General features: G+C 37.3%; 3 protein-coding genes across 5 annotated transcripts; 1 reads left to right on the top strand and 2 right to left on the bottom strand.

Moving 5' to 3' along the window:
• Window positions 1–555: 555 nt before the first annotated feature.
• Window positions 556–5218, bottom strand: si:ch211-161c3.5 (uncharacterized protein C3orf18 homolog). The gene is made up of 5 exons (XM_056391452.1): window positions 4697–5218; window positions 3325–3760; window positions 3138–3163; window positions 2505–2634; window positions 556–1190 (listed from the first exon to the last, which is right to left on the bottom strand). Exons 2-5 carry the CDS (start codon window positions 3583–3585, stop codon window positions 1110–1112), a joined length of 498 nt encoding a protein of 165 aa, XP_056247427.1. The 5' UTR covers window positions 3586–3760; window positions 4697–5218; the 3' UTR covers window positions 556–1109.
• A 133-nt stretch (window positions 5219–5351) lies between these two features.
• On the bottom strand, window positions 5352–12663 carry LOC130178880 (calglandulin-like). 2 transcript variants are annotated; one of them, XM_056391479.1, is made up of 5 exons: window positions 12446–12663; window positions 8424–8598; window positions 6581–6725; window positions 6241–6341; window positions 5352–5627 (listed from the first exon to the last, which is right to left on the bottom strand). In XM_056391479.1, the coding sequence occupies exons 2-5, from the start codon at window positions 8545–8547 to the stop codon at window positions 5584–5586; spliced, it is 414 nt and encodes a 137-aa protein (XP_056247454.1). In that variant the 5' UTR covers window positions 8548–8598; window positions 12446–12663; the 3' UTR covers window positions 5352–5583. The 2 variants fall into 2 exon arrangements, with proteins under 2 accessions (XP_056247454.1, XP_056247443.1); XM_056391468.1 differs by lacking the exon at window positions 12446–12663 and adding an exon at window positions 8776–8851.
• gnb1b (guanine nucleotide binding protein (G protein), beta polypeptide 1b) lies at window positions 11502–23143 on the top strand. 2 transcript variants are annotated; one of them, XM_056391400.1, is made up of 11 exons: window positions 11502–11888; window positions 16884–16992; window positions 17112–17150; window positions 17249–17355; window positions 17643–17706; window positions 18811–18973; window positions 19498–19564; window positions 19681–19882; window positions 20044–20260; window positions 20407–20522; window positions 21445–23143. In XM_056391400.1, exons 2-10 carry the CDS (start codon window positions 16936–16938, stop codon window positions 20511–20513), a joined length of 1023 nt encoding a protein of 340 aa, XP_056247375.1. In that variant the 5' UTR covers window positions 11502–11888; window positions 16884–16935; the 3' UTR covers window positions 20514–20522; window positions 21445–23143. The 2 variants fall into 2 exon arrangements, with proteins under 2 accessions (XP_056247375.1, XP_056247384.1); XM_056391409.1 differs by lacking the exon at window positions 11502–11888 and adding an exon at window positions 12697–12789.
• Window positions 23144–24770: the final 1627 nt, after the last annotated feature.

Genomic DNA, 24770 nt, shown 5'->3' with positions numbered 1-24770 from the left:
GACTGAGAAAGTTTTTGGTCACTTGTGCCCGAAATTGTTCCGTCAGACCTGCAGGCGATGTGGATGAAATCTTGAACTAACTGTCAAACTAGTACTGTCGTAGTCCACTTATCTCATCTCACTACATTCATATCACCATAAATGAATGGAAGTCAACCTGAAGGGTGCCTCTTAATTTAACTACAGCTGAGTCAGTGTTTGTTATTTTACACAAGCTGTGTCTGGATATTTACTCTCTATATGGGGACAACGTTTTTATAGTGATATAGTTACATACAGTACTTGATCCATTTTCAACTATTGAAAAGTTGAAGTGTAACTTGAGAAATCATATTTTATGCCTTACCTTTAACACCCTTTTGTAGTTATATTATTGATGTGTCCTCATCCACTTCATTAATAGAACTCACAAACCTGTGATATATATTTTGTTATGATTCTTTACCATGTGATTTATGTTATTCTGCTTCTTTATCGCTTATCAATAAAATATCACACCTACCAACTCTCTTTTGTTACAGATCTGTTCAGCAAAACACAATTTTTTTCCCCAGATTGGTTTAAATAGTTTTAATGTATATAGACAGAATCAATCCTTCATTACTCAATAAAGAAGAAACAAAATGAAGAGGGACAGTTCACTTAAGGATGCTAACACATCCAGTGTTCAAGCTTGTCAGAGACGTAAGACCACAAAATCAGTATAACACAAATTTACACTCCTCTCATATCAAACATGGAAGTAGATATCAAAGCTCTGAAGAACTTCACTGACAAGCTACCGAACATTTTAACAACAATGACACAACATGATTTTAAGAAAAGTGCATCACACTGCATTTTGTGCGCCAAACGATAACAGTGCAAGATCATATGTGATGCTTCCCGTTATGCTCCCTTATCATACATGCACCCTACTTTTTTTCTGATAATTTGAAAACCACTGCCTTCTCACGTACAAAGTCCTGGTGATAAAAACATTCACCAAAGCTCCAGTTGTTCCCAAAAACAGTCCAGTTTTCCCTTTGTTTTCCTTCCTGAGCAACAGTCTATATCTTGATGAGGCCAGTGGCCCCCGCAAACTGAAATAAACTAATGGAAGAGAACTGTTAAGCGTTGAGAGCTTTGGCTACATCTGTGAAGACCAGACGACTGGGCCTCTGCATGGTCCCCTGGGATGTTGTGAGAGTCTGCAGAGGAGATAGGCAGCAGGACAGATAAGAAATAAGCCTGTTAGTGACGTTAAGATCATTTGGTGACTCCAAACTCCAACTGTGAGAAACAGCCTGTTGTCCCGGTGTAACATGACAGCCTGTGCAAAGTGATTGACTACAGAAACCAGAGGCCACATGTATAAAACAATAAGTATGAAAACTGTTCAAGATATATGTAGAAAGTATATTAAAAATGTCAACATGATGCTAAAATTGGTTGATTACTGATTGTTGTGTGGATGGACACATTGTTCTGCAATGCATAAGAAATAGGGGTTTGACGAAAAAAAAAGCAGTAGGCCTATAACTTTAAAGGTCCACTAACTAACTTTTTCTGTACCTTTTAACTATATCATGGTTTTCATCAAGCAAATTTGCTTTGTTGTAATGGATTTGATTCGGTTGTCATCACACCTGCAGTTTAAAGCCTTGGAAGAAACTAGTAAGTGCACCACGACCTTCAAATGTTGACTGTAGAAAACAAATAAAATTGGACTTTAATATTATTTTTCTTCAGACTTCACTGTGTACTGTGCCTCTGGAAGTCATAAAGGTGTAATGTTATTTGCATTTTTAAAATATAATGGAAAATCTTGTACTTGTCTACTGTTTATATATGTGGCCTCTGAAATATTCAATGTGTAGGTAGTAAGTTGAGGGATCATAATGGAAAGGATGTAAAAGATAAGACTGAAGTAAGACTTTCAGTGTGCTGGTGTTTGTCCACTGTGAGCATTTACTTTGAGACAGATAAGTTGATATAAAAAATGGATAGTTTTAGTGTCCCAAATAAATGACAAACATCTAAACAACATCTTTTGTTTGAGATACAGAAATAATGATAGTGTGAAAGAATGAGGATTGTGGGGAAAAAGAGGTTTAGAAAGATGATTCAAAAGTCACACAGGTGATACTTTACCATGTTTGCCTTTTACCGTTATGCCATAGTCAAAACTTTAAAGAAAAAAAGATAAATTATGACAGCGACCTAGTCAAATTTTAACAGCATAAATTACTTAATTACTAGCAAATAGCACTAGCACATAAAGCACAGCTCACACATCAGAGATCACTGCCATACAACCTGGGCATAGGAAATTATTAGAAAATGTGACATCACTCTTTGATAGAAGTTTGTGTTTTGTTATTGTTGATGGGAAACATTATGTAGACTCTAAGTCACTGCTCAAAATGTATGTCAATTTAAGAATATTAAGCTTTTGGCTCTTTTGGTCATCAACCCATTCACCGTTTGTCAGTACAGGTTCTACCAAACCCTTTGTGGCCTACCTTGGCATTGGGACCCGTGAGGCTGCCTTCCCGACCATGGTCCAGTAGTTCCTGTTCCAGCAGGTCATCTTGTTCTTCCGCCGGGTCAAAGTTGTACATGGGCATGAGCTGGTGCCTCAGCTTCTCCAGCCTTCATGACAAGAGATTAGAGGTGAGGACCAATTGGCAGCTAAATAAGAAGAAATCAGGCCTTCTGTGGTAAAAATGGGCAAAAAAAAATGTTTGGCTCCTACTAACCCCTGGCCTACTGTCCTCTGTATGTAGCCTGTTATATCCCAGTTCCTACTAACTCCATGCTTGCAGTATGAGGGAATGATGTTTAACTTGTGTTAGTTTGTTTAGGAATATGTGCCATTTGAACATTATAAGTGAAAATAAATATTTTTTTAAATTGCATTTTGAAATGGGAATCCTCTACAAAATATGGCCATAAAATGATCTAACAATGCAGGATGTGCTTTAGTTGATAGTATATTTCACTAGTGTAAATTTCCTCACAAATTTGCAAATAATCAAATTATCAAAACCAATAGACAAGCAGTGAACTTGGGGTCATGTTTGCACGCCTTTCCTGGTTGATAATCCTGCCTTGCCCGATTGTTGGATCAGCAAATAAAGTCTTGATAAACGTACCGCTTCCGTTTCCGGATATAGAGCATCTGGGATGGAGAAAGACAGATATAATCAGAAAGAGAAACAAGTGGTGTTGTCCAAGCCAAATAATACAGTGCAATAATGTCTGAGGTGTTACGACAAACACTGAAAAAATGAAACATGATATTGGGGAAAATCGACAGACAATATTTGAATGATTCCTTACTATTGCCACTGCTAAGCCGATGACGGTGATGATGCCAAACGGGACAAGCACCATTCCCATTCCCGAGCCCTCAATCACTGCTTCTGGAGAGGTGGTGGCGTTGAAGCTGGTCTCGTTTGTTGTTATAGTAACAGTCATTAATGTTGTTCTGGAGGTGATATTGTCTCTGGCGCTGGTGCCCATTGAGAGGAAAGGGATTGTGGTGGTTGTGGCAGCTGTGGAGACAAAACTCGTAGTTGTCTTGGCTGCAGTTATAGCCATGGTCAGGTGCAACTGTTTCAACTGTATGATGTATTTTTGAATCTCTGTGGATGTTGTTCTGTCGCTCAGTCTCTAGTGTTCCTCATGGTCGACACAGATGTCATCCCTCTGGTCTGGGGTCTGCTGAGCCATTGTTGATGCTTACGCCATATGATCTGAAGAAAAAAACCTAAAACTAACACAAAACAGAAAGACAGCATGTGATTAAAAAATTTTTCCAAAAACTTTTATGTGTTATATGATAAAATGTAATTTTTATTTTATTGATGATTTGCCTAAATCCTTGTGAAAAAAATCAAACTTTTCAGTTTTGGCACACTTCACCCTCGATTTCATACAAACCATAGCTGGCTGTGCCAGCAGGGTTGTGGTAGGTGTTGGGCAGGATGTGGGTAGCAAAGGCACATGAGGAAACTTGATAAAATACAGAGGAATACTAACCACTCAAACTGTAACGTGCACTATGAGGAAATGTGTTGGTAGTGTGTTCAAACGTCAAAATCAAACACCCACACACACACACAAACACACAAAGCTCCACACACACAGGTTCCATAAATATCCACTGCATCCAAGACTCAGCACACATGCCACCCCCACACACACACACACTGAGCACATCCCATGAGAGTGAAGAGCAATTTATCCTGAAGATTTACATATATGAGGAGTTTGAAAAAAAAAAAACCTGAATATGATTTCTATTTTAAAGCAGTGTAGTACGGTGACAGAGGGAAGCGGTGAAAATGTGAAAATAGACACATGATCCGTTCCTCTCTCCTTAGTGGATCCTGTCTGCTTGTGATCATAATGAGGAACATGTGCAGCTGAAGCAAACAAACCAATGAAAGCCAAAGGCTGGCTTCAGTCATTGCTGTTGTCCAGTTAATAATCCCTGCACAGCACAAAGACGTAGCGTGCAACATTTTTACATGCTCATCTCAATCAGTTCATGGTCTTGATTACTGTGTGTTACTGATACATAACATGTTATTTTTAGTCAAGATGCACTGTATCTCAGCTGTCCTGTGCTAACAGCTGAACTACTAATCCTGCCAACGTGACCAGGTCCTACTCCATGTGTCCTCTCAGATTAGAGATGCAGACGTACCTTAACATGTAACATGCATGAGTTCAGAGGTGAGCTGCAGCAGGCTTGGGCTAGCTACAGAAGGGAAAAATTTCATTGGAAGAGGCAGCATTTCCTCCAGTGTCTGTCCCTCCTCCTCCTCCACCTCCTCCTCCTCCTCCTCCTCCTCCTCCTCCTCCTCTGCTTCCCCCTTTAGCAATGCAGGTACTGCACAGGCTGTTTACATTGACAAAACAGTCATTTTCTCTGAAGATGGACTCTTCACACCGAAGTAACCCTATCCCAGCAGCCTCCAGGAGATCCCTTTTCCGTTCTGCGATTGCCTCCAAGGATCTACTCCCCCCCCTCCGTCTTGCCCTTTCTTGTATTTCACACAACAGAAGCAGCTCTAGGGATGCTGCAAACAGAGATCAGTGCGGCAAGCTCCCTCCCCCGTCACTCTGCAATTGGTCTAATGGCTTCAAGAGGATGAACTCGGTTGGCTCCCTGAGCCGTCCATTTGGTTTTGCAGGGATGAGAATGGGATTTAATGGCTCTGCACACCAGATGCTGTCAGACCCATGTGAGTGACTGCATCCGGGTAGCAGGTCTGAGGATTTTAACCCTATGATGTCTGACACTTAATGACTTGAATGCACTCTATCAGAAACACACAAACAGAAGATAAACGGACCAATAATTTTAAAAGATTTTTTATTTTTATGTGAAAGGTTTCTACAAATATTCACAAAACAGAGATATGTGATTGCACATATTTCCATTAGAACTACTGCAAGTATGTTGAACAGTAAAAAATGACGGTCCTCTTGTTTTATAATCCTGTGTCACTGGAACATAAACTGAATGGTCACAACTCCTGCAGGGTATCCCAGAGGCTCAAAGTGAGATGTGTTGCTTTTATTGCGTCTTCAGCTCATTTTAAACAAGTTTCCGGTCATCATGGCCACAAATTCTGAAAGAGTTCAAATCAGCAATAAATACCATGGTATTTTTTATCATTTACTTATCATCTTTTCTACTTATCTTCATCATCTAAGGACACATGTTTTAACATACTTGTGTATTCTGGGATTTTTTTAAAATGTGAAAGTCAAATGTGAATAAAATACCCCAAATTATGATAAATAACATCCATTTTCAAGTTTCACTATTTCTTTATACACAATACTTGACTGGTTAGAATTAGTTCTGGAGTCAAGTTGAAACATTAGCAAAAAATAATGTAACTTATCACATTAATGTACAATTCATAATTGAAGCTGGAGAGTTCATATTCTCCAGTAATATATATTTATACATTAAATCAATTTTGTTGAAACAGCTTTTTAGCTGAGTTTCTGATATGAACATTTCTGATGATTCTGACTGTCAGAAATTATCCATAAAGATCAGGAGAACAACATTTCTAAATATATATATATACACACACATTAAGACCATCTAAGAACAGTTATACAGAGATATCAGATTGTTCACTAAGACATCTATCTTCCAATAACGTTAATTATATTTTTTCAACCAAAGACAAGTAGAGTGGTTTAAATATAACTTTACATAATATATACCTTCATAATCGATGGTTCCATCTCCATCTCTATCTGCCTCCTTCATCATTTGCTCCGCTTCGATCTCATTGAGTGGTTCTCCTGCATTCATCAGTACGTATCTGGAAATTATTATTATACATGTAGAAAACACTGAAAGTTCAGAATGGCAAATTAATATTAAAACTAAGTGAAGACAAACTCTGGGGCATGCTCATGTTTACTATCTTTTTAATTCAATCTGTTTTATCTGGAATTTAATTTGGGTGCAAAATAAGTAATCATTTTTTAATTAATAAATGTTGCATCGCAGTGGAAGAAAAAAATATTTTTGTCTTTTTATCTTAAATGTTATTCTTACTTCAGTGTGTTCCAGTCAATATAACCCTTGGCCTCTTTATCAAACACTTTAAAAGCAGCTCTGAGTTCAGCATCCTGGTTCTTGGTTCTTTCATGGTATAATGCCATCAGACCCAGGAAGCTGTCACAGTTGAATAACCCTTTACCTGAAATGTCACAAAGATAATGAACTTTAGTTTGGCAGACAGACAGTAGACAGGAAAAAAAGACTGATAAATCAATATACAGAGAAAAACTACATTAGGGGGCATGTGTGTAGTAAAATGAATGGTAATCAAATTTAACCTAGCTCTTTAATGGTTATTATGCAATAATAATTATCTACAGTCCAACTTACTGATGAAGAGAAGAAGAAGAAGAACAGCTTCATTTTTCAAAGTCTCTAAAGTCTTGTGTTTGGATAAATATGGATGACATGTGGAGATTTAAAAATGTAGATATTCTGAACTGATTCAGTATCACAGTTTAAAGAAGAAATTTTTGCAATAAATCTCTGCTTGCATTTGTTCTTTCCTCTTTTTGGTTCAGAGATAGAAGGGAGGTATAAAGAGAGAAAGGTAAGAGAAGGGGAAATAGGAAACAGGAAATTAAATGGCAAATTATATCCTTGAGCATAACAGATGAAATAACACAAATATTGCTAAAATGTGTTCGATATGTTGAAAAGGAACTTAATTTGACATGAAAGATATACTTATAGCAGAAATTTGTAGAAGGCAGAAAATCATGTATCTGGGCACATAATGGACAACATGTTCAACATAACAGTGGCTGGAAATATGGCTCTAAGCTTTCAATCTTTTATGACGTTTCTATGTCATCAATTTTCACACTTATTGGATATTACTAGGCAACTTTATTATTATTAGAACAATATTGTAAAATGCTAAAAAAAAACCAAGAAAAAACTGAATTGGAAAAGAATGACATCAATAACACCTTAAGTAGGCAAATGAGTAAATAAAGTAAATTTTTCAAACTGCTCATAGAAAATCTATCATAGATGTCAGATGATATATTCCAATAATGTCCTTAGATGACTGTTGGTGTGTGTGTGCGCACAACTCTGGGAAATGCCAATAGTCTTTTTATAAAGCCCACCATACAAAAAGCACACATGGTGAAACACTGCCACCTAGTGATTAATGTGGATTCCTTCACAAAACAGAATACTGCAGTATTAGATAATGTTATGCTCTTTCATAATGCATTTTGGAAGATGTTATTCCCTTGCAACATTGCACATAGATCTGCTTTATGAATCCCAAATCTGTCTGGAATCTCAATTGACATCCAACCCGGTCAGAATAAATGACAAACATCCATTTCATCTGCCTTCCAGTGCTTTGGCTAATGTAAATGGCCAGTTATCATTACAGAAGCTCATTTAGCAGTCTAACTCAAGCACTAATTACTTAGTTGTCACAGAATGAACTTTAGACAGCTAAAGCTTCAACTAACATCCTCACCTCCAGGTGCTGATCAGAATACATACAGGGCATTGCTTAAAGGCATTTAAAGCAGTTGTTCATGTATGTAAATAGCAACAACTTACAATAACAGTCAAATACACCACCACCACCATTAGGGTCTTAAAAAGAAAGTTGAATCAGCTGCTTTCTGATGCTTCAAAAAGGTAGGGATGGCAGAGCTGTTGTACTGGAGAACATTTTATTTTGCAGATATACATAATAAAGTCACAGGTGTGTGTAAGACCTTGACTACCAACTCTATATTATCTTAAACTGAGCCAGTGGTCCATAAAGGTCAAAAAGCCCATCTAAGAATAACCAGCGATGTGCTTTTAGTTGTTGGGTTTACAGCCATTGGAAGCTTATATTCACCATCTTTGTCCACATCTTTGGCCATCTGGCTGAGCTCTCTTTTTGTCGGATTGATTCCCATTAAACTCATCAGCCTCTCCAGCTCCTGTGTCTTCACATCTCCATTTCCCTCTTCATCGAACATCTCGAAAATTCCTTTATACTCTGTGATCTGCTCTTGTGTTAGCTTGCTGGCCTGGAAGAAAAAAAGGAAGTTGCAGTATTTCATTTAACAAGATTTATCAAAGGGAGTAGAGATCAGCACATCAAAGCTTTTGGAATGACTTCACATCAAATTGAATCATGTTAATTAGACATATTAGAATTAACAATTTAGTATGAGAAGTTAGTTCCTTTGTCATAAGGTACTCACCATTTCTTTGCTGGTAGTACAAACACAGCTGAGGACAAGCACTGTGACAACAGTTACTGCAGAATGAGAGGATGCCTTAGCCTCATCATTTTCTACACTTCTAATGCTTTTTCCCCAGAGTTTAGAAAAGCCTGCTTCAAGACCTTTTAAAGCACTTAGAGGATGGACTTGCTAATCATAGATCAGGAATATTTGGATACTGATCTCATCCAACAGCTACAGCATAGTTATATTGGAACTGTAAACTTGTAATTGGTTGAAATATCACTTTATTCTCAAAGTAACTGATGTGGAAAGGGCTAAAGACAAAATGAAAAAAATATGTAAACAATCAGATGCATTTTCTGTGACCTCAACATCACATGTTCTACTTATGGGAGCTGCAATTAGCTTGCTGCGAGTTATTAGCAGGTGTTTGTGCAGCCCCCAGTGAATCTCATGAAAGCAGACAACCAAATAAGGAGGTACTTAACTCCAAGAAGCTATTTCCAACATTGCAATGGGAACATTAAGAATTTCACATTTGTTTCACAAGGGGAAAAGCTTTGAATGTTTGTACACCATATGACTCAAATGATCTTCGGTGTTCACAGAGCTTGAAGGGAGATACCAAGTAAGCCTGAAGGATAATTGTAATTCATCTTAAGGTTTTTTGGACTTCATATTTACATTAGCTGGTGGTCAGTAAATTAACCATTCATAAAAACAAACCAGAACAAACATTTTATCCTATATTTCATTGTTGTACAGCCGTGATGAACACTTAACCAGGAATAGGCCATAGTTTGACTGAACCACTATATGATAGTGAGGATGACTTACATCCTCACAGAGTTTGCTGTAACAAACGAGAGAAGGTTTGGATCGCACTTGCAGAAACAAAGAATGAATAAATGATTATGATGGTCAGGTTCACTCCTAAAGTTGCCAGATTTCACTCAATGGAAAATAAAGTTTACTTGATACATGAAAGGGTTTAAAAATGATAGGCCCAAAGGACAGTTCTCTTTGTTTTAACAGTGGTGCTACATATGCTGGCAATTTGAATACAGACAGATTAGAACTTGTGTATCCTCAAAGAAAATGTTTTATGATCAAGCAAAGCAATGCAGAAATATTGTTTTCCTCCTGCTTTTGCATCCTTGCAACCAAATTAATTTGCATGTCATAGTCAAATGGTTATCAAAATTCTGCTGACAAGCCATAATGAAAATGGTCCATAGCCACTGCCATTTCATTTCACTCCATGTGTGAGGTGATTAAGAGGTCTTATAAAGCTTATAAAGATATCCCATTTATTACTCATTTTACATGTGGTAAAGATTATATATAAATTTTGTAGAAGATTGTGAAAATTCAGTTTAAAAGACAGACAAAAAAATGGTATTTTTACATAGGCAAACTCAAAATGATATATCTTACAAGTACTTCTCTACATCTTTGTACTAAGTGAACCTAGTGGTGGGATTTCTTTGCCAACTAGCCTACTGTTTCCAAGGTCAGAAGTGCACATTCAATCTCAGCTTCATGTCTTCACTAGCAAAAATAACAGCACAACAACATCTGATACAAGGTTTAGTGATGTAAGATAGAAGTGGCTGTTTTATGGATGGATGTAAAAAAGGGGATGAAGGAGGTTGTTAGGTAAAGGCTGGTCAAGGAAAGATGTACAGGAGGGTGGCAGGTTGCCACTGTGTCACCTGAGCATACTTCGAGCCTGAGACACTATCTAAAGAAGAGAGAGACAGAGAGACAGAGAGACAGAGAGAGAGAGAGAGAGAGAGAGAGAGAGAGAGAGAGAGAGAGAGAGAGAGAGAGAGAGAGAGAGAGAGTGAGAGTGTGTGTGTGTTTCTGTCACAGGCAAAACTGGGGACCAGTTAATTTGGGATGGGGAATAAGCTGATGTTTTGGTCAGTGGTTATGGTTAGGGTAAGGGTTAGGGTTAGATGAGTAGTGATTATGATTATTATCATGGCAAGTCTCCAGAACACAAATGAAGAAGATTGAATGAAGTCTATGTAATGTCCCAAAACTTGACCTGTGACCACGTGTGCATGTGTATTAATAAACTAAGTATTGTTTGTGTAAGTAGTGTATCTATAGCAACAAATTCCACCTAGGAAGACGGCTGTATGTTTATCCGACAAACTTCTTAACAACCAGAAGTAGGACTAACTGTATTGCATATAGATGAGTGACTGGCCAGGGAAATGGATGTATGTTTAACTGCAACAACTTCCTAGATCTGATCCAAAAAAGGACCAATAGCTTAACTAGTGAGGTGCTAAAGTGAGAGGTGTTTTTTTAAAGAGATCAGTATGATTGGAACACATTAAAAAATTAGTGAGTAAAAAATCTTACAGCGAAAACACATAAACATCAAATTACACTGTCCTGATTTGCTAAGGCCATTTTATGTTGCCACTGCTATTATAGAGAGCCCTGCTGAAATCATTAATACCACTTCCTTCTTTAGAAGCCAAGCTGGGGCCCGACTGATTCAGCCTTTCAGTCCAACTGGTTTGCGGGGGGGTGGACAAACGAACACCACGTTCACTGTTAGTCTACTCTAATGAAATGCACATATACCAAAGAAGTGCTTAACACTGTTCAGCGTGACTGGAAACGCTAACATCTCCAGCTGTAGATAAAACAACTATCGATGCTTCTCTTCCCATCGCTGCTGCAGCGTGGGGTTTCCCGGTGCTAACTGCAGGGTTACCGCGCCCATCTCGTCGTTCGATGGCCGGGCGAGAGTGTCACTACGCAAAGGGCAGATGTTAAGTTTGACAAAAAAGAGAGAGTAGACTGTCTTGTTGACTTATAGTGACTTTAAAGATTAGCGTTTTTGTCTGCCTGGGCAGTGTCTTCAGTTCAAGGCTAGTGGGTGTGACTCCCTCCCCCCTCCCCTCTCCGGTTGGTTGACGGAGGTTGTCAAGCTCCCTAGCCGTAGCCTGCGTTCGGGAAGGGCTGCTCCTCGGAAAACTAACGCTAGCTGGCTAGCTAGTTAGAAAGCTAGCGTTGTGGTGTTCGTTGATGCGTGGATCGGAGGTATACGCCGTCTTGTTTTCCAGTCAATGCCAAAACGCAAAAACAAACGCAAATTGAATCAGGTAAGGTGAAATAAGGCGAGGATCGTGCTAATTTCATATCTTTCACATTATCTGTTGATACCATTAGCTGATGAATTGTGGCAGAATTTAACTGCCCGGGGGTGGGGTAGCAAGCGATGGCTAGCTTCCTAGCCATTTAGTTAGCTGCGGTTAGCTAACGTTAAGTTGGCTATTTTATAATAAGCAAATACAAGTAGCTAAGATACAAGGGTGTCTGCAGCAGTGGGCCCTGGCGCTCAATATTTGCGGCGGATAAGCAGATTGCTACAAAACCTATCTACCCGTAACTGGCTTACACATCCAGTCAATTGAGTTGGGTTAACTACTGTTAATGTTAGCAAAGCTTCTGGCTGGCGTTGAAGTAACGTTAATATTGGCCAGTGAGGCTTGATGCCAATGATGGCCCAGCGGAGGTGCTCTTTGGCCTAAAATACAGTACTTAAAGTACTGGATAGTTAATTGCCAAAATGTACTTATGGTAACTAGGATGTTAATGTTAACACCTGAAGCTTGATAGTTAGTATCGGGTCTCTTTGTAGGTCTACTCGAAATCTTACATTTAAAGATGTTGCTGTCAGTTGATGATGACACACTGGGTTGGGCTGGAACAATAAACGTCCCGTAAACAAATTAACAGCAAATATTGGTTAATGGCAATAGTAGATAGTGCAGCAGCCAGCATCACTAGATAACTTTAAAATTGCACACAATATAAATATATATGTAACAGCTACATTTTGTTAGCGTGAGTTGTTGTAGCTGCGTTAACACCCTTTTTTTTTCTTTTTTTTTTTTTTTTTTTTTTTTTTTTTTTTTTTTTTTACAAGCCGAACTAATAAGTTAGCATATTGCTGCCTCCCTGCAACGAAACGGCCGCGCCGGTGCAACGCCTTCAACTTAGGTTAGTAACGTTAGTTAGTTATATACCACCAGTTAGCTAACTGGCAGTTATGTAGCGATGGATGATAGATGGTCATGAAAAATCACCCGCATCTATTGCATTTGTTGCTTAACTGAAGTCAAGCAGGCCATCGCCGCCCGACCTTGCAGTTTTTACAGGCTCGGGTCCACTAAAGGATCAGGGAGCCAAATAAATATACCGATACGTCGTAATCAAGTCAGTTAGGCACTGTCGGGTTTAATGAGATTGTTAGCATGTAAGTAAGTGGATTTCTGGAGGCCAAGCAACCAGCGAGGTTCTATGTTTAACCACTGTTGGCTTAAAAGCTAACTCCATAGCACTCCATGTAATTGCGGAAGAGCAGCAGAGTCTACCATAAAGTAGCAGTGGTTATGTTATTTTGCATTAGATGCTGCCAGCTATTGAGTTTATCTGCCTGAAATTCAGCGGGTCTTAAAAGTGAGATCGATTTTGCTTTTCAACTAGACGTTGTTAAATCACAACTGAATTTGTTGCTAACACGGTGACTGAGTACATTGCTTTCTCGAATACTAGCTCTGCCCTGCCTGCAGGCCTACACTGCCAAGCCTGCTAGCAAGCTAACTAGCGGACAGCAGTCTGCAAGATGGCGTTTAGCTGCATCTTCTCAGATTTCTATCAGTGCAAGTCATATTATCGTTACACTGAGCAGCGTTCAGTAAATGTAGAAATTAGATTACACTGTCAGATACCAATACTCCAAATCCTCAGTATTTTGCCACATCATGGGGCTGAGTTGGAATCAAATTTCTCCTGAAATGTGTGTAACCTCTGTAGACCAACCTAATAAACAAATTAGAGTAACAACCTGACTAAAACAGCTATCTGGCAGCTATTCAAATATAATGCAAACTATTTTACTGTTGAACGCAAATCAAAGTACTGCACACAGTCGCTAAGTCAACTATCAGTACACTACATACAGTGTTGTGTGAACCTCTGCACATAAATCACTTAGAAAATATATATGCTAGGTATATTCATGAAATAGATTTGTACTTGTATTATCTTATATCTGTCATATATTGCTATGACGTGTGCCAATTGTGTATGCAATTTGCAAATGAATTTTATATATACACGAGTTCTTTGAAAATGCATCTTCATCTTAGTTTATTACAGAAAGAGAGGTACTAATTGTACAGTATGTGATCATACTGGACACAGAGTTGTATCAGGCTTGTGATTTCACTGGCAGTGTGAAAATCCTGGCACTTGTTTTAAGCATGTTGTGTGTAAAAGAAATAAGATTAAACTCATCCTTTTATGATCGGGAAAACATATTTCTAATGCCTGGGTTGGCTTTGCCAGCTGTTTATGTTAGTGGACATGGATAGGATTAGAGACTCATTGACTGAGGATTTTAGCTTTTAGGATTATGGAGTTGCTCAGTGATATTGCTGGTTATGGCTTTTTCTATGATCCAGCTTTAGCTGTGAAACATTGCATTATCATTGTTTAACAGTGCAGATAAGCTGACTTGTCCTTTGAGAACATATGTATACTTACGGACTGCAGCGAGAGATACATTTTTTAGGATTTTAATTGAAAGTGTAGAAGACACCTTTTGAAAGTAGCAGGCACAGACTGCACTTAAGGGACCTGAGAACAGCTAGTGAGCTACAACTCCAGGCTGTTTGCCACTGCTCATTGTTTATCATGCAGTCAGCTGACCCTGATCAGGCGCTTGGAAAGGAGAAGTGATGAGGGAGAGGAACTCCTTAACTGTAAGCATCCACAGAGGTCAATGGGAAATAAAATTCAGAATGTGGAATATTTAAAGCTCAGACCTATAGAATGAGTCCAGGCTATCCCACCTTTTGATTTACCACTGCAGTTTTAGGGTTTGAATAGAGAGAGTCAAGAATCAAAATTAATTGCATCATGTTGTAATTTGATTGAGAGCCCAGTGTTTGTGAATTCAATATCACTGAAGAGCATTTTCATATTAATAACCATTAATATTATGGAAATCTGTGAGGTTTAACTCAAAAGCCTTAAATTTGTTCAGAGTTGCAATTGAAAACTAAATGATTACTTCAGAGATCAATTTAGTAATTTTCTTTTATTAAGTCATTATTTTTATTATAAAATTGCACATAGTTGCATAAATGCATGAGAGGTTTTTTATATTGTGTTTTCTGTCTATTAATTATGCTGCAAAAATACTATCATATACTACATGAGTAAACTTGAATTTAACTTTCACACAGAAAAAAATTGACAATATTATAAAATCTAAACTATATTTTCAGAGGTCTTCAAGGTAAGAATGGCATTCTGCTGTTACTTGTTGATACTGTATAATAATTACATTCCTGACACGTTTATTATTAGATTAATGAGTGTAAGAGGATAACCTGCGTTAAAAAGGTCAACCACTTAGAGGACCGTAAGGACAACGTAGTCAGGTAGATAAGTTTTTCAGTCCTGTCCTGAAACCTCCAGTGACATAGGCCTACTGATTGAAACACACCAGGTAAGGTAACTGGGATGGCAAGGTTGTAAAACTGAATGGTGCTCTGTTATTTAGAAATGGTTACATCTGCATTAAATTTTAGTCTCATTGTTTTGTTTTTTGAAGCTATGAGGCGCTATTTAAGGTCTCATAGAAGGCATCTTACATAGACTGTAGTTTATATACAGTAAATGATGCAAGTGCCTATTTATTTAAAAAAAAAAAAAGTGTTGTCTGAGTCTAATACTAACAATGTTAGGTTAAACATTCCTAAAACATTGCCTTTTAAAGTTTTTAAGGCATTTTTTTTCAGTTGATTCACCAAGGTTCTTCCTGTAACTCATCTGTAGAAAACTCTAATTGATGTTTTGGGTCTAAATTGTGTGTGACTACTCAATTTTAACCAGTTTCTTGGGTGTACTCGGAAATCACATTGTCTGGTTTACCAAAAATGTGTACCACCTTAAACATACACACACATTAAGGGTATGATTAGACATCCATTTCCTAATGTGTTCCTGTTCGACACACTTGAATAATTTATAGGATAGATCTGGGCACAGGGTCCATTTTCCAGGATAACAGGAGTTGGTAAACGAACAATGAGTTTGTTCACAACTACCGACTTTATTCAAACTAACACAGTATATTAAATTGATTTAGCCATTCACAAACATTGTTTACGGTCATGTTGCTACGAGGTTGTTGCATTGTTACATTTTTCCATAAACTGTACCTTTTTATTGCTTTAAATAAATGGACTTGGAATTTGCATGTCAAAGTTGTAAAATTCTAATCAGTGATGTAACCAAAATTGGAATAATGGATGAATTTTCTTATTCTTACTCAGAATTTTACCTTTCATTTTGATAAAGGAAATCTGAAAATGTAATTTCCATAGAGTGTTGTTTCATACAGAATAAATTAAGTCAATGTCTTGAACAGGACAGGTAATTATAGCTTGAGTATTTGCCATGATTTTCTGGCTCTCCTATAATAACTGTGTTGAAATAATATAATTTTTTACAAAAATTTTTTTTTTGATAAATGAGACTTGAAGTAGTTTAAGATACGTTTGTTATATTGGGACTCCGCTACTTGGATCATGACTTAAATATCTAAAATGTATTTGTTAGATGAACTTTGAGTGTGTTCAAGGCTTTGTATTAATATAAGTGGCTTATTGATCACTTGGCTAAAATTCGGAGTATCCCTGGGATTGAGGTCAACAGGATAATGACCGCTTTTCAGATCACTGGAAAGTCATGCCTTAACAGGATTTGTCTGGCAATCTAAATTGTGTGTCAGGATTATGTTAGTGACATTGAGGTGGGAAAGTACAGTCTGGTTAAACCATGAACTGTACATTACATATATTTTAGGTGAACAGTTCAGTCAATTGAAAAGTCAATGACAGTGAGCTGGCTGAAAATATTCTCCTCTACTATTACCTTCTGCTGTTAAGAGATTTGGTTGTGACTAAGACAGGTTTAGACAAACTTTCATGTGTGGTTGAAAATATGTATAAATAATACCTTAAATTTAAAATGAAGAAGACTGTGAATGATTCAAGTGCTTTCTCTTTATTCTTTTTTAGATCAACAAGTGCCCCAGTAGCTGGAGTAAGGTAATTGAAAAAGCAGGCTAAAATGAGTGAACTGGACCAGTTACGCCAAGAGGCAGAGCAGCTCAAAAATCAGATCAGAGTGAGTAACAAACACTTTTCTATATGCTATACCACCAATTATCATTAAAGATACCAATTACAAGTCTATACAATCAAAATTTGACCCTGCTCTAAAGATTTGACTTCTCTTCTTTTCAGGATGCCAGGAAAGCATGCGCAGATGCCACACTATCACAGGTAACATTTGACATTAGGATCTGTCGCTTAGGTTGAAAAGCATTTGGTCTGAAAGTAACCTGAGGACTTAATTTTTTTTGTTGTTTGTTTTTTTCCAGATCACAGCTAATATTGACCCCGTTGGACGAATCCAGATGCGTACAAGACGAACGCTGCGGGGTCATTTGGCTAAAATCTATGCCATGCATTGGGGAACAGATTCCAGGTAAACTAAATGCCTTATGACTCATGGTGTATAGGGAGATTTATTTATGTTGCATTGTGTCCTTGTTTCATGTCAAATGTTGAGCAGAGTGCAAAAGTTAGACTACGCCTAAATGTAAGAGTTGTTACACTGATTACATCATGTTTTTCAGCAGTTTGGCAGGCATCTTTAGCCTGCAGTCCTTCTTCCTCAGTTTTTGGCTTATGATTTTAGATAAAAATAGATTTTGTGTGACAACTGCGATTGTTGTTGTGGTGGTGTTTATATTGCTGTTCTAATTTTTGTAGGCTCTTGGTCAGTGCCTCTCAAGATGGCAAACTCATTATTTGGGACAGCTATACCACAAATAAGGTAAGTTGTGTGATTTTAAAAGGGGTTTAATGTACTAATGGTTGAATCTGAACATGTCAATCTGTAATTGGAAAGTAAAGTAATAACAGCATCAGCTTGGACTTTCACATAAAGCTAATGTCAGTGTCACCATCTACATGCAAATAAAGTAATAGTTGCTGCTTTTTTGAAACTTTGGGCTATTGCAGGCAAAGTGAATACAAATGAATGAGGCGGGCATTGTTTCTCTCACTTGACTGTTTTATATTTTGAGACCTGCACCTATTTTTGTGGAACTCATAAGGTTATATTTGAATCAGAAGGAGAAACTAACTAACTCTGCCCATGCTGCATTCATTTGGAATATATTCAAAAGGGTTACATATCAGCTGAGAGAGAGGCATTTGTGGCCTTGGGGCTGATGTGTTTGGTGTGCAGTTAGTGGGGTGGGAAGTGGATCACAGTTTGTGTGCCTAATAGGTAATTTGGACTTTTACACCACAAAAAGAAAATTAACAATAGAAAATGATGCTCTGTCAAATTTTAGAATATTGAAGATTTTGTGGTGACATGGAAAAAAAACATTTACATTGAATTTGATACAGCAGGCAATAAGTCCAGCTGGGAATTAAAAGATTAAAGGGTCGTTTTCCAATGTATCTCTAGACCTACTGAGAAGATTGCAGGCCAGATTGAGGTCACAATTGTATATGGGATATCTTAATGCGTATAGGGGCTCACAAATAGAAACACTGCTAGTCACAGTCTTTGTTTAATTAAGCTGCCACATTATGCTGTCTATGAGAGCCAGTAAGTAGAAGCTTATTGACTGATATATGCTATCATGTTTCAATCAAAATGGAAGTGATATGGGTGTGATTATACAGGATGTTGTTTAATGCCTAAGGGGCACATTCTGGACTCTGTTCTCAGTTCACTTGTTCTTGTTACTTTGGTCATGAGTGCTTCACTTCACTGGATGTCACTCTGATTTTGGGCTTGGTGCACAGGAGCAGTGGGTGTCAAAATAACAGGTCTAGCAGTAGAATTAGTTAAACCTTGAAATTTATAAGTTGGATAGATAACAAATGTATTTGTGTGTGTGTTGTCACCTTGATTATATAGGTTCACGCCATTCCTCTTCGATCTTCCTGGGTCATGACTTGCGCATATGCACCTTCAGGAAATTATGTGGCCTGTGGTGGCTTAGACAACATCTGCTCCATTTACAACCTGAAAACACGTGAGGGGAATGTACGTGTGAGCCGTGAGCTTGCTGGACATACAGGTACATGATAATGTATATGATGGTATATGGTATATGATGTACACACATGATTGATTAAAGCAAATTACAAAGAGTGGGTTGGAGAAAATGGATTGCAAAAGTAGAGTTTCAGCTTAACTCTACTCAACATGCTGAGGCCCGTATGTTGCATGTAAAAACATCGATATTTATAAATTGAATTAGTGGATCATTGGTTAAACCTAATTTTAAAATGTATTCACAAGCACCCTCAAAATTTGTGGGAAATAAAGACTTTTTACCTTTTTAATCTAATCTATCCTTTGTGATAAACGAAGAGATTTGGTGCCAAAAGATGGAAAGTAAATAGAGTAAGACACGGAGAAAAATACAAAATTTAAGATGTTCTAAGATCTTACAGCTGACCTATTTACTGTAAATACTGATGATGCGTAATTGCGCAAATATGAGAGTTAAACATACGCTAGTTATTAACAAACTGCTAGTTAAATATCTGACATGCAGTTCCATATTCATGTATGTTCTATTGCTTCTTCGAATATTAGGATACCTGTCCTGTTGTCGCTTTCTTGATGACAACCAGATTGTTACAAGCTCTGGAGATACCACTTGGTAAGTAAAAGGATTCCCTACATTTAGTTGCATTACTGGGTTGATTATTAAATCAATATTTTTTGTGTAAGAGCTAGGAAGTTGGAGAAATGCTAAACAGATATTTTATTTTACAGTGCACTTTGGGACATTGAGACTGGCCAGCAGACAACCACATTTGCTGGACACACAGGTGATGTCATGAGCCTGTCATTGGCCCCTGACTCACGGTTATTCGTCTCTGGTGCTTGTGATGCCTCTGCTAAACTCTGGGATGTTCGAGAGGGCATGTGCAGACAGACATTTACCGGCCATGAGTCTGACATCAATGCCATCTGTGTAAGTTATTGACAAAATTCAGAAATGTACTTTTTTTCAAATTTTTCTTTGGAATTGCAAATTGGAATGTTATTCTTTTTTAAAAAGTACTATACAGACGTACCTTTTTGTTAGTGTATTCTTCTGTTGTGCATTAATGATCTCTCTTTTGTACTTTTTAGTTCTTCCCTAATGGCAACGCCTTTGCCACGGGCTCCGATGATGCCACCTGCAGGCTGTTCGATCTGCGTGCTGATCAGGAATTAATGATCTACTCTCATGACAATATCATATGTGGAATCACCTCTGTTGCATTCTCAAAGAGTGGCCGTCTTCTCCTGGCGGGATATGATGACTTCAACTGCAACGTGTGGGACACACTAAAAGCTGACCGTGCTGGTTAGTTATTGAAGCATGATCTCAAATAGCAGCCCTATTTTCTTCATGTTACAAAAATACTTAACATACAAAGCAACAAAGATTATTTACTTGTTTGCTCATTTTTAGTCATGAAGACTAAGTTATAAATGTTGTACTTTTTCTAGGTGTGTTGGCTGGACATGACAACCGTGTTAGCTGCCTGGGAGTTACTGATGATGGCATGGCAGTTGCAACGGGATCCTGGGACAGTTTTCTGAAGATCTGGAATTGAAGTCTGAAGGTTCTTCTTTTTTTTCCTTTTTTTTTTTTTTCTTTTTTTTCTTTTTTTTTTTTTTATTGTTTCACATTTTCCTACATTTGTACTTAAAGCTATTCCTCGTAAAAACCTGTAGTTGCACGTCTGCCATAGCCTCATTTTTTTGCCTGGCTGGAGTAGAAGGTGATGTGCTGATTGTGCTACTTTTGTTGCCTTACAGGTATAAAAGAGTTGTGGGTTCAGTGAAATGTCTTTCTGTTTCTTTTGCTGGTCTGCATATTTGAGACACTGTTAGCTTGAATGGATCTTGGCATTTTCTTTTGACTCTCGTGATCAACACAACATTCTTGCCCCTACATTTACAGTAAGCTTGAGATAAATGTCAGGGCAACTTCAACTGCTTTTAGCATTAGTTTAAACTTAATGTTTTTTCATACAGGACATACGGGCTGTACAGAAAACAAACCCATCTGGTGGATATACACATATTGTATTACAGTGGTCAATTAGCGCACCTCAGATAGACATTGTCAGCCATTTAGCCATATCAAACTTAACTCGGATAATAGTAGTTTTTAATAAGTTGAAGTTTGTTGCTGTAATGACGTTGCTGCCCTAAGAACTATAGAAAAAAACAATCAACTGACGTAAGGTTTTAACATATTTTTTTTTTCTTACACTGAATTCTTAGGGTGAGGGTTAAATGTAAATATTACATTTTGCAGGCTTGACAAAAGGCCAAAAACTGCAGCTTGTTGAAGATGTACGTATAATGAACACAAGCAGCCTTTTGCATTCTTATGTCAATCTGTGTGACTAGAAAGCTTTTTGTTAGATCTTTGCCCATTAGGTCTTACATATTCACTTGACATAAGGTTAAATTAGCTAAATTGTAGATCAGGTTAGATTAGTTAAATTCTAAATTTCATTTGTCTTTGTTTCCCAGATGTTCTTTTAACTCCAAAGTTGACTGGAAGACCATTACAACTTCAGAATGTTCACAGCATCTTCTTCAACACTGTTTAAACTGACTTGGACACCACAAAAACGAAGGGAAACCAATGCCTTTCCTACACAAAGAAGAGCACAATTGTTTATCACCTAGTTAAGAAAGGATCTCCTGTGGTATCAAATCAGAAACTTGCGCATTCCTTCTTGGACCATTTTATGTTACCTTGAAAGAGAAAACAACACTATCATCCCATGCAAATGTGTGCGTCTTGAAAGCAAATGTTGGAGTGTAATTGTACAAATTATTTAACTTTTTTTTTTTTTTTTTTTTTAAGAATTCTATTCTGATGGTTTGTTATTCTTGATGGCTTTCTTTTTTGTCATATTTCTTTAGTGGTTTTAGATATGTTTGAATTACAGCTTGTCTTTCTAATCCAGTTAAATCATATAAGACAGATGAGAGAAAACATGCAGAAGTAAAAGCTTGGATCATATTACACGAGCAGCTTTCAAATTGTCCATGATGTATTTATATACTAGCTGTTTTTGTTTCATCACAGCCTTTTGCACATGAAGAAGCTTTGCCTCTCAACTAATACTATGTTAACTAACCAAGCACATGCTATAAGTTATGAATGCTCATTCCAGTACAAAAGGAGTTATTACGAGTAACTTATCCAGTTAACCCCCTTAATTCTTGTACATGCCTTTGACTTTGGGTGGGAAGGGGTGGGGTAGCAAGGTAGGTGCTGAGATAATTGGGGCATGGCTGGATTTTATTATATGGATGGGGGATTGTGTTTAGTATCCACTTTGAGTGAAACACCTCACCTGACTAAATAGACACTTCCTTTGCTTGGGACTGCAGTTGCAACTCTGTGAATGAAATGTACAAATCAATGTCTGAAAATAATGGTCTGATGTTTTAAGTTAAGACATTTAATTTTGTCTGCCATGAGTTAATTTAGATGTGCATGCTGTAGACTTGCTTTCAATGGTGCAAAAATCCTAGATTTTCTTTTGTTTCTGAAAAGGAGAGTAACCTATTGATTGAACTTAATAGAAGCCAATTTTTTTTGGCTCAAACTCTGCATACATCATGTACTAATACTGGTAACGCTATGCACCAGAGTGAGCAAGAATGGAGAAAGACTTAATATTGACTGCGTACTTAGTGTAAATTATGCTTACCAGTTCTATTGATGCCAATTTTTGTAATAATTATAACAATCATTGTGAGAATTCTATCCTTGAGAAGTCCTTTTCTCTCCTTCAAATCTTCACACTCAATGGAACAATAATGTCCTCACATACTGTCCATACTAAAACTTTTGTACATTTTTTTCTTGGTCTTAAATTGAAAATCAGAGCATCTGAATGACAACATTTCACTGTATACAGAAGCACTTTTGTTAAAGTTGTGACATATTTTCACTTTTCTTTTTTTTTCTGCGATGATGTACAATAAATGTGATGTATTCGTGTGTGGCCACAAGTGAAAATGCAATTCAACTGAGATGGATTCCCTTTTCTCTTTCCATTAATATTATAGAGCTCTGCACCCTTATGTACCTTTTCACTTTTTGTATTTCATTTCAGTCTGTTGGTGTTCCACGGTGAGCTGGATGCAAGATAGATACTGTACTAAATTGTACTGTTATTGATTGAAAAATGTAATAAAAAGCTGTTTGAGATCTCTTTTTGTTGTTGAGTTGAATCCAAAAGCAGCACTGAATGATTGTTTTGTAATGTAATGGAGCCTGTTACACACCCTTCACCATATTGATGCATAGTTCAGATTTAACATTTCTCAGCTTTGTGACTAATAGTAGTTGTGCAGAAATAGCTTCACTACTGTTTAAAGAGGACAAGGATTAAGATGGGGCAAGTAACAAAATTTAAAAGTAAAAACCAACCAGTTGCATGCAAGTATACAATTTAGGTTTACTTGTTTTAGAACAAAATGGTTTGATGATTGTGGGGGAGCTTTCCCATTATTTAAAACCATCAAATACTCATTGTCCACTTCAGTCATTTAGCTCTCATCTGTTGAGACGGAAAAAAAACCTTTATGACAGGACAAAAGTATTGTTGTAATCGAGGGTTCATGGATTATAGTTTACTGTTTCTTTATACCTTTCCCTTGCAGCAGCTGTAATATTTTTACAAACATACTTTTACAAGGTGTGGTTTTGATATATTTGCAGCAATTCTCCTCTTTAATGTGAAAATGGCACATAAGTTGTTTTCAGATGACCAATTAATCTTGTTGGATAGCACTTGAGCAAGATAACTTCTAGGACTTAACTTATACTTGCCTTTGACTTTTTCTTTTAATTGTATATTTCCATAATGCTTGAGTAATTTGAAGATTTGTTTGGTAAATAATTTTCTTATTAATCCCATGAAAAAAATGTAGTAAACATATCAGTGAGAGCAGTTACACTTGGTGATGTGTTCCTACATTATGATGAACATGGGCACTAAAGTTAATTTTGGGTCAGCCTCATACCTCCTGCTGCAAATACTATAAAATAAATTTGAGGAATTTTATTTTGATGTTTTTTTGGATCTCATGATGATAAAGAAAGCAAAAATATAATATAATAACTCCAGCCTAAAAAAAAAATTAAAACAGCATTTGATGGCAATTTACTTTATAATCTTGGCGCAAACCAGTCCTCCTGTGGCAACAATGAAATGTTGTGAAATGAAAAATGTTTGGAAATGTGAGATAACGACTCACGTTAGTTACTGTTGAACATCAAGTTGTCTGCTTTCAACTAAAAATTAACCAAAGAAAAGTTGATTCAATAATTCAACATTTACATGCACCTGACAGTTATACCGCTTTGACGCAGCGGTTAACGGTGAAGACACCCCCCTCTGGATTGATACAACACAAAAAAACGTTTTAAATTGCAGGTATATGCCTTAAATCATAATTTGTATTCGTGACATTTAACGCCATGGACTGAAGACTCAGCTTTAGAATTCGTCAGTATTTGATTGTTCTCTGCGAACCGCCATCTTCCCATCTCTGCCAACAAACGTTGCAACTACCGGAAGCTGCTGTCGTGGATGTACCAAACGTGCTCCCTCTCAAGGGGAGGTTACAAAATAAAATGTATTATTAACATTAAAATAAGACGAGTTGATGACGTTCCATATACGAACAAACACATATTGTAATTTCAGTGTTGTTTTACTACTTTATACTGAATACTGATTTGGTTTCTGGCTACACTTAATACGTGCCTTAGACACATTAACCGCCATGAAATGAAACTGTCCAAACTAATGACGTAGTTCCGTCTTTGC

This window comes from Seriola aureovittata, chromosome 2, assembly GCF_021018895.1.
Source record: "Seriola aureovittata isolate HTS-2021-v1 ecotype China chromosome 2, ASM2101889v1, whole genome shotgun sequence".
NCBI classification, from domain to species: domain Eukaryota; kingdom Metazoa; phylum Chordata; class Actinopteri; order Carangiformes; family Carangidae; genus Seriola; species Seriola aureovittata.
This window is presented reverse-complemented; position numbering and strand designations above follow the sequence as displayed.

Bases quoted from the DNA above. Each gene is read 5' to 3' on its own strand.
- si:ch211-161c3.5 (XM_056391452.1), bottom strand. From the start codon at position 3,585: ATGGCTATAACTGCAGCCAAGACAACTACGAGTTTTGTCTCCACAGCT. The intron at 3,164-3,324 runs GTAAGGAATCAT...TCTCCATCCCAG, and splicing joins TCGGCTTAGCAGTGGCAATA to ATGCTCTATATCCGGAAACG. The intron at 2,635-3,137 runs GTACGTTTATCA...CTTGTCATGAAG, and splicing joins TATATCCGGAAACGGAAGCG to GCTGGAGAAGCTGAGGCACC.
- LOC130178880 (XM_056391468.1), bottom strand. The intron at 6,726-8,423 runs GTGAATATAAGC...GTGACATTTCAG, and splicing joins CAAAGATGTGGACAAAGATG to GTAAAGGGTTATTCAACTGT. The intron at 5,628-6,240 runs GTATATATTATG...GAACTCTTTCAG, and splicing joins TGGAACCATCGATTATGAAG to AATTTGTGGCCATGATGACC.
- gnb1b (XM_056391400.1), top strand. From the start codon at position 16,936: ATGAGTGAACTGGACCAGTTACGCCAAGAGGCAGAGCAGCTCAAAAAT. The intron at 18,974-19,497 runs GTACATGATAAT...TTCGAATATTAG, and splicing joins TGAGCTTGCTGGACATACAG to GATACCTGTCCTGTTGTCGC. The intron at 19,883-20,043 runs GTAAGTTATTGA...TGTACTTTTTAG, and splicing joins CTGACATCAATGCCATCTGT to TTCTTCCCTAATGGCAACGC.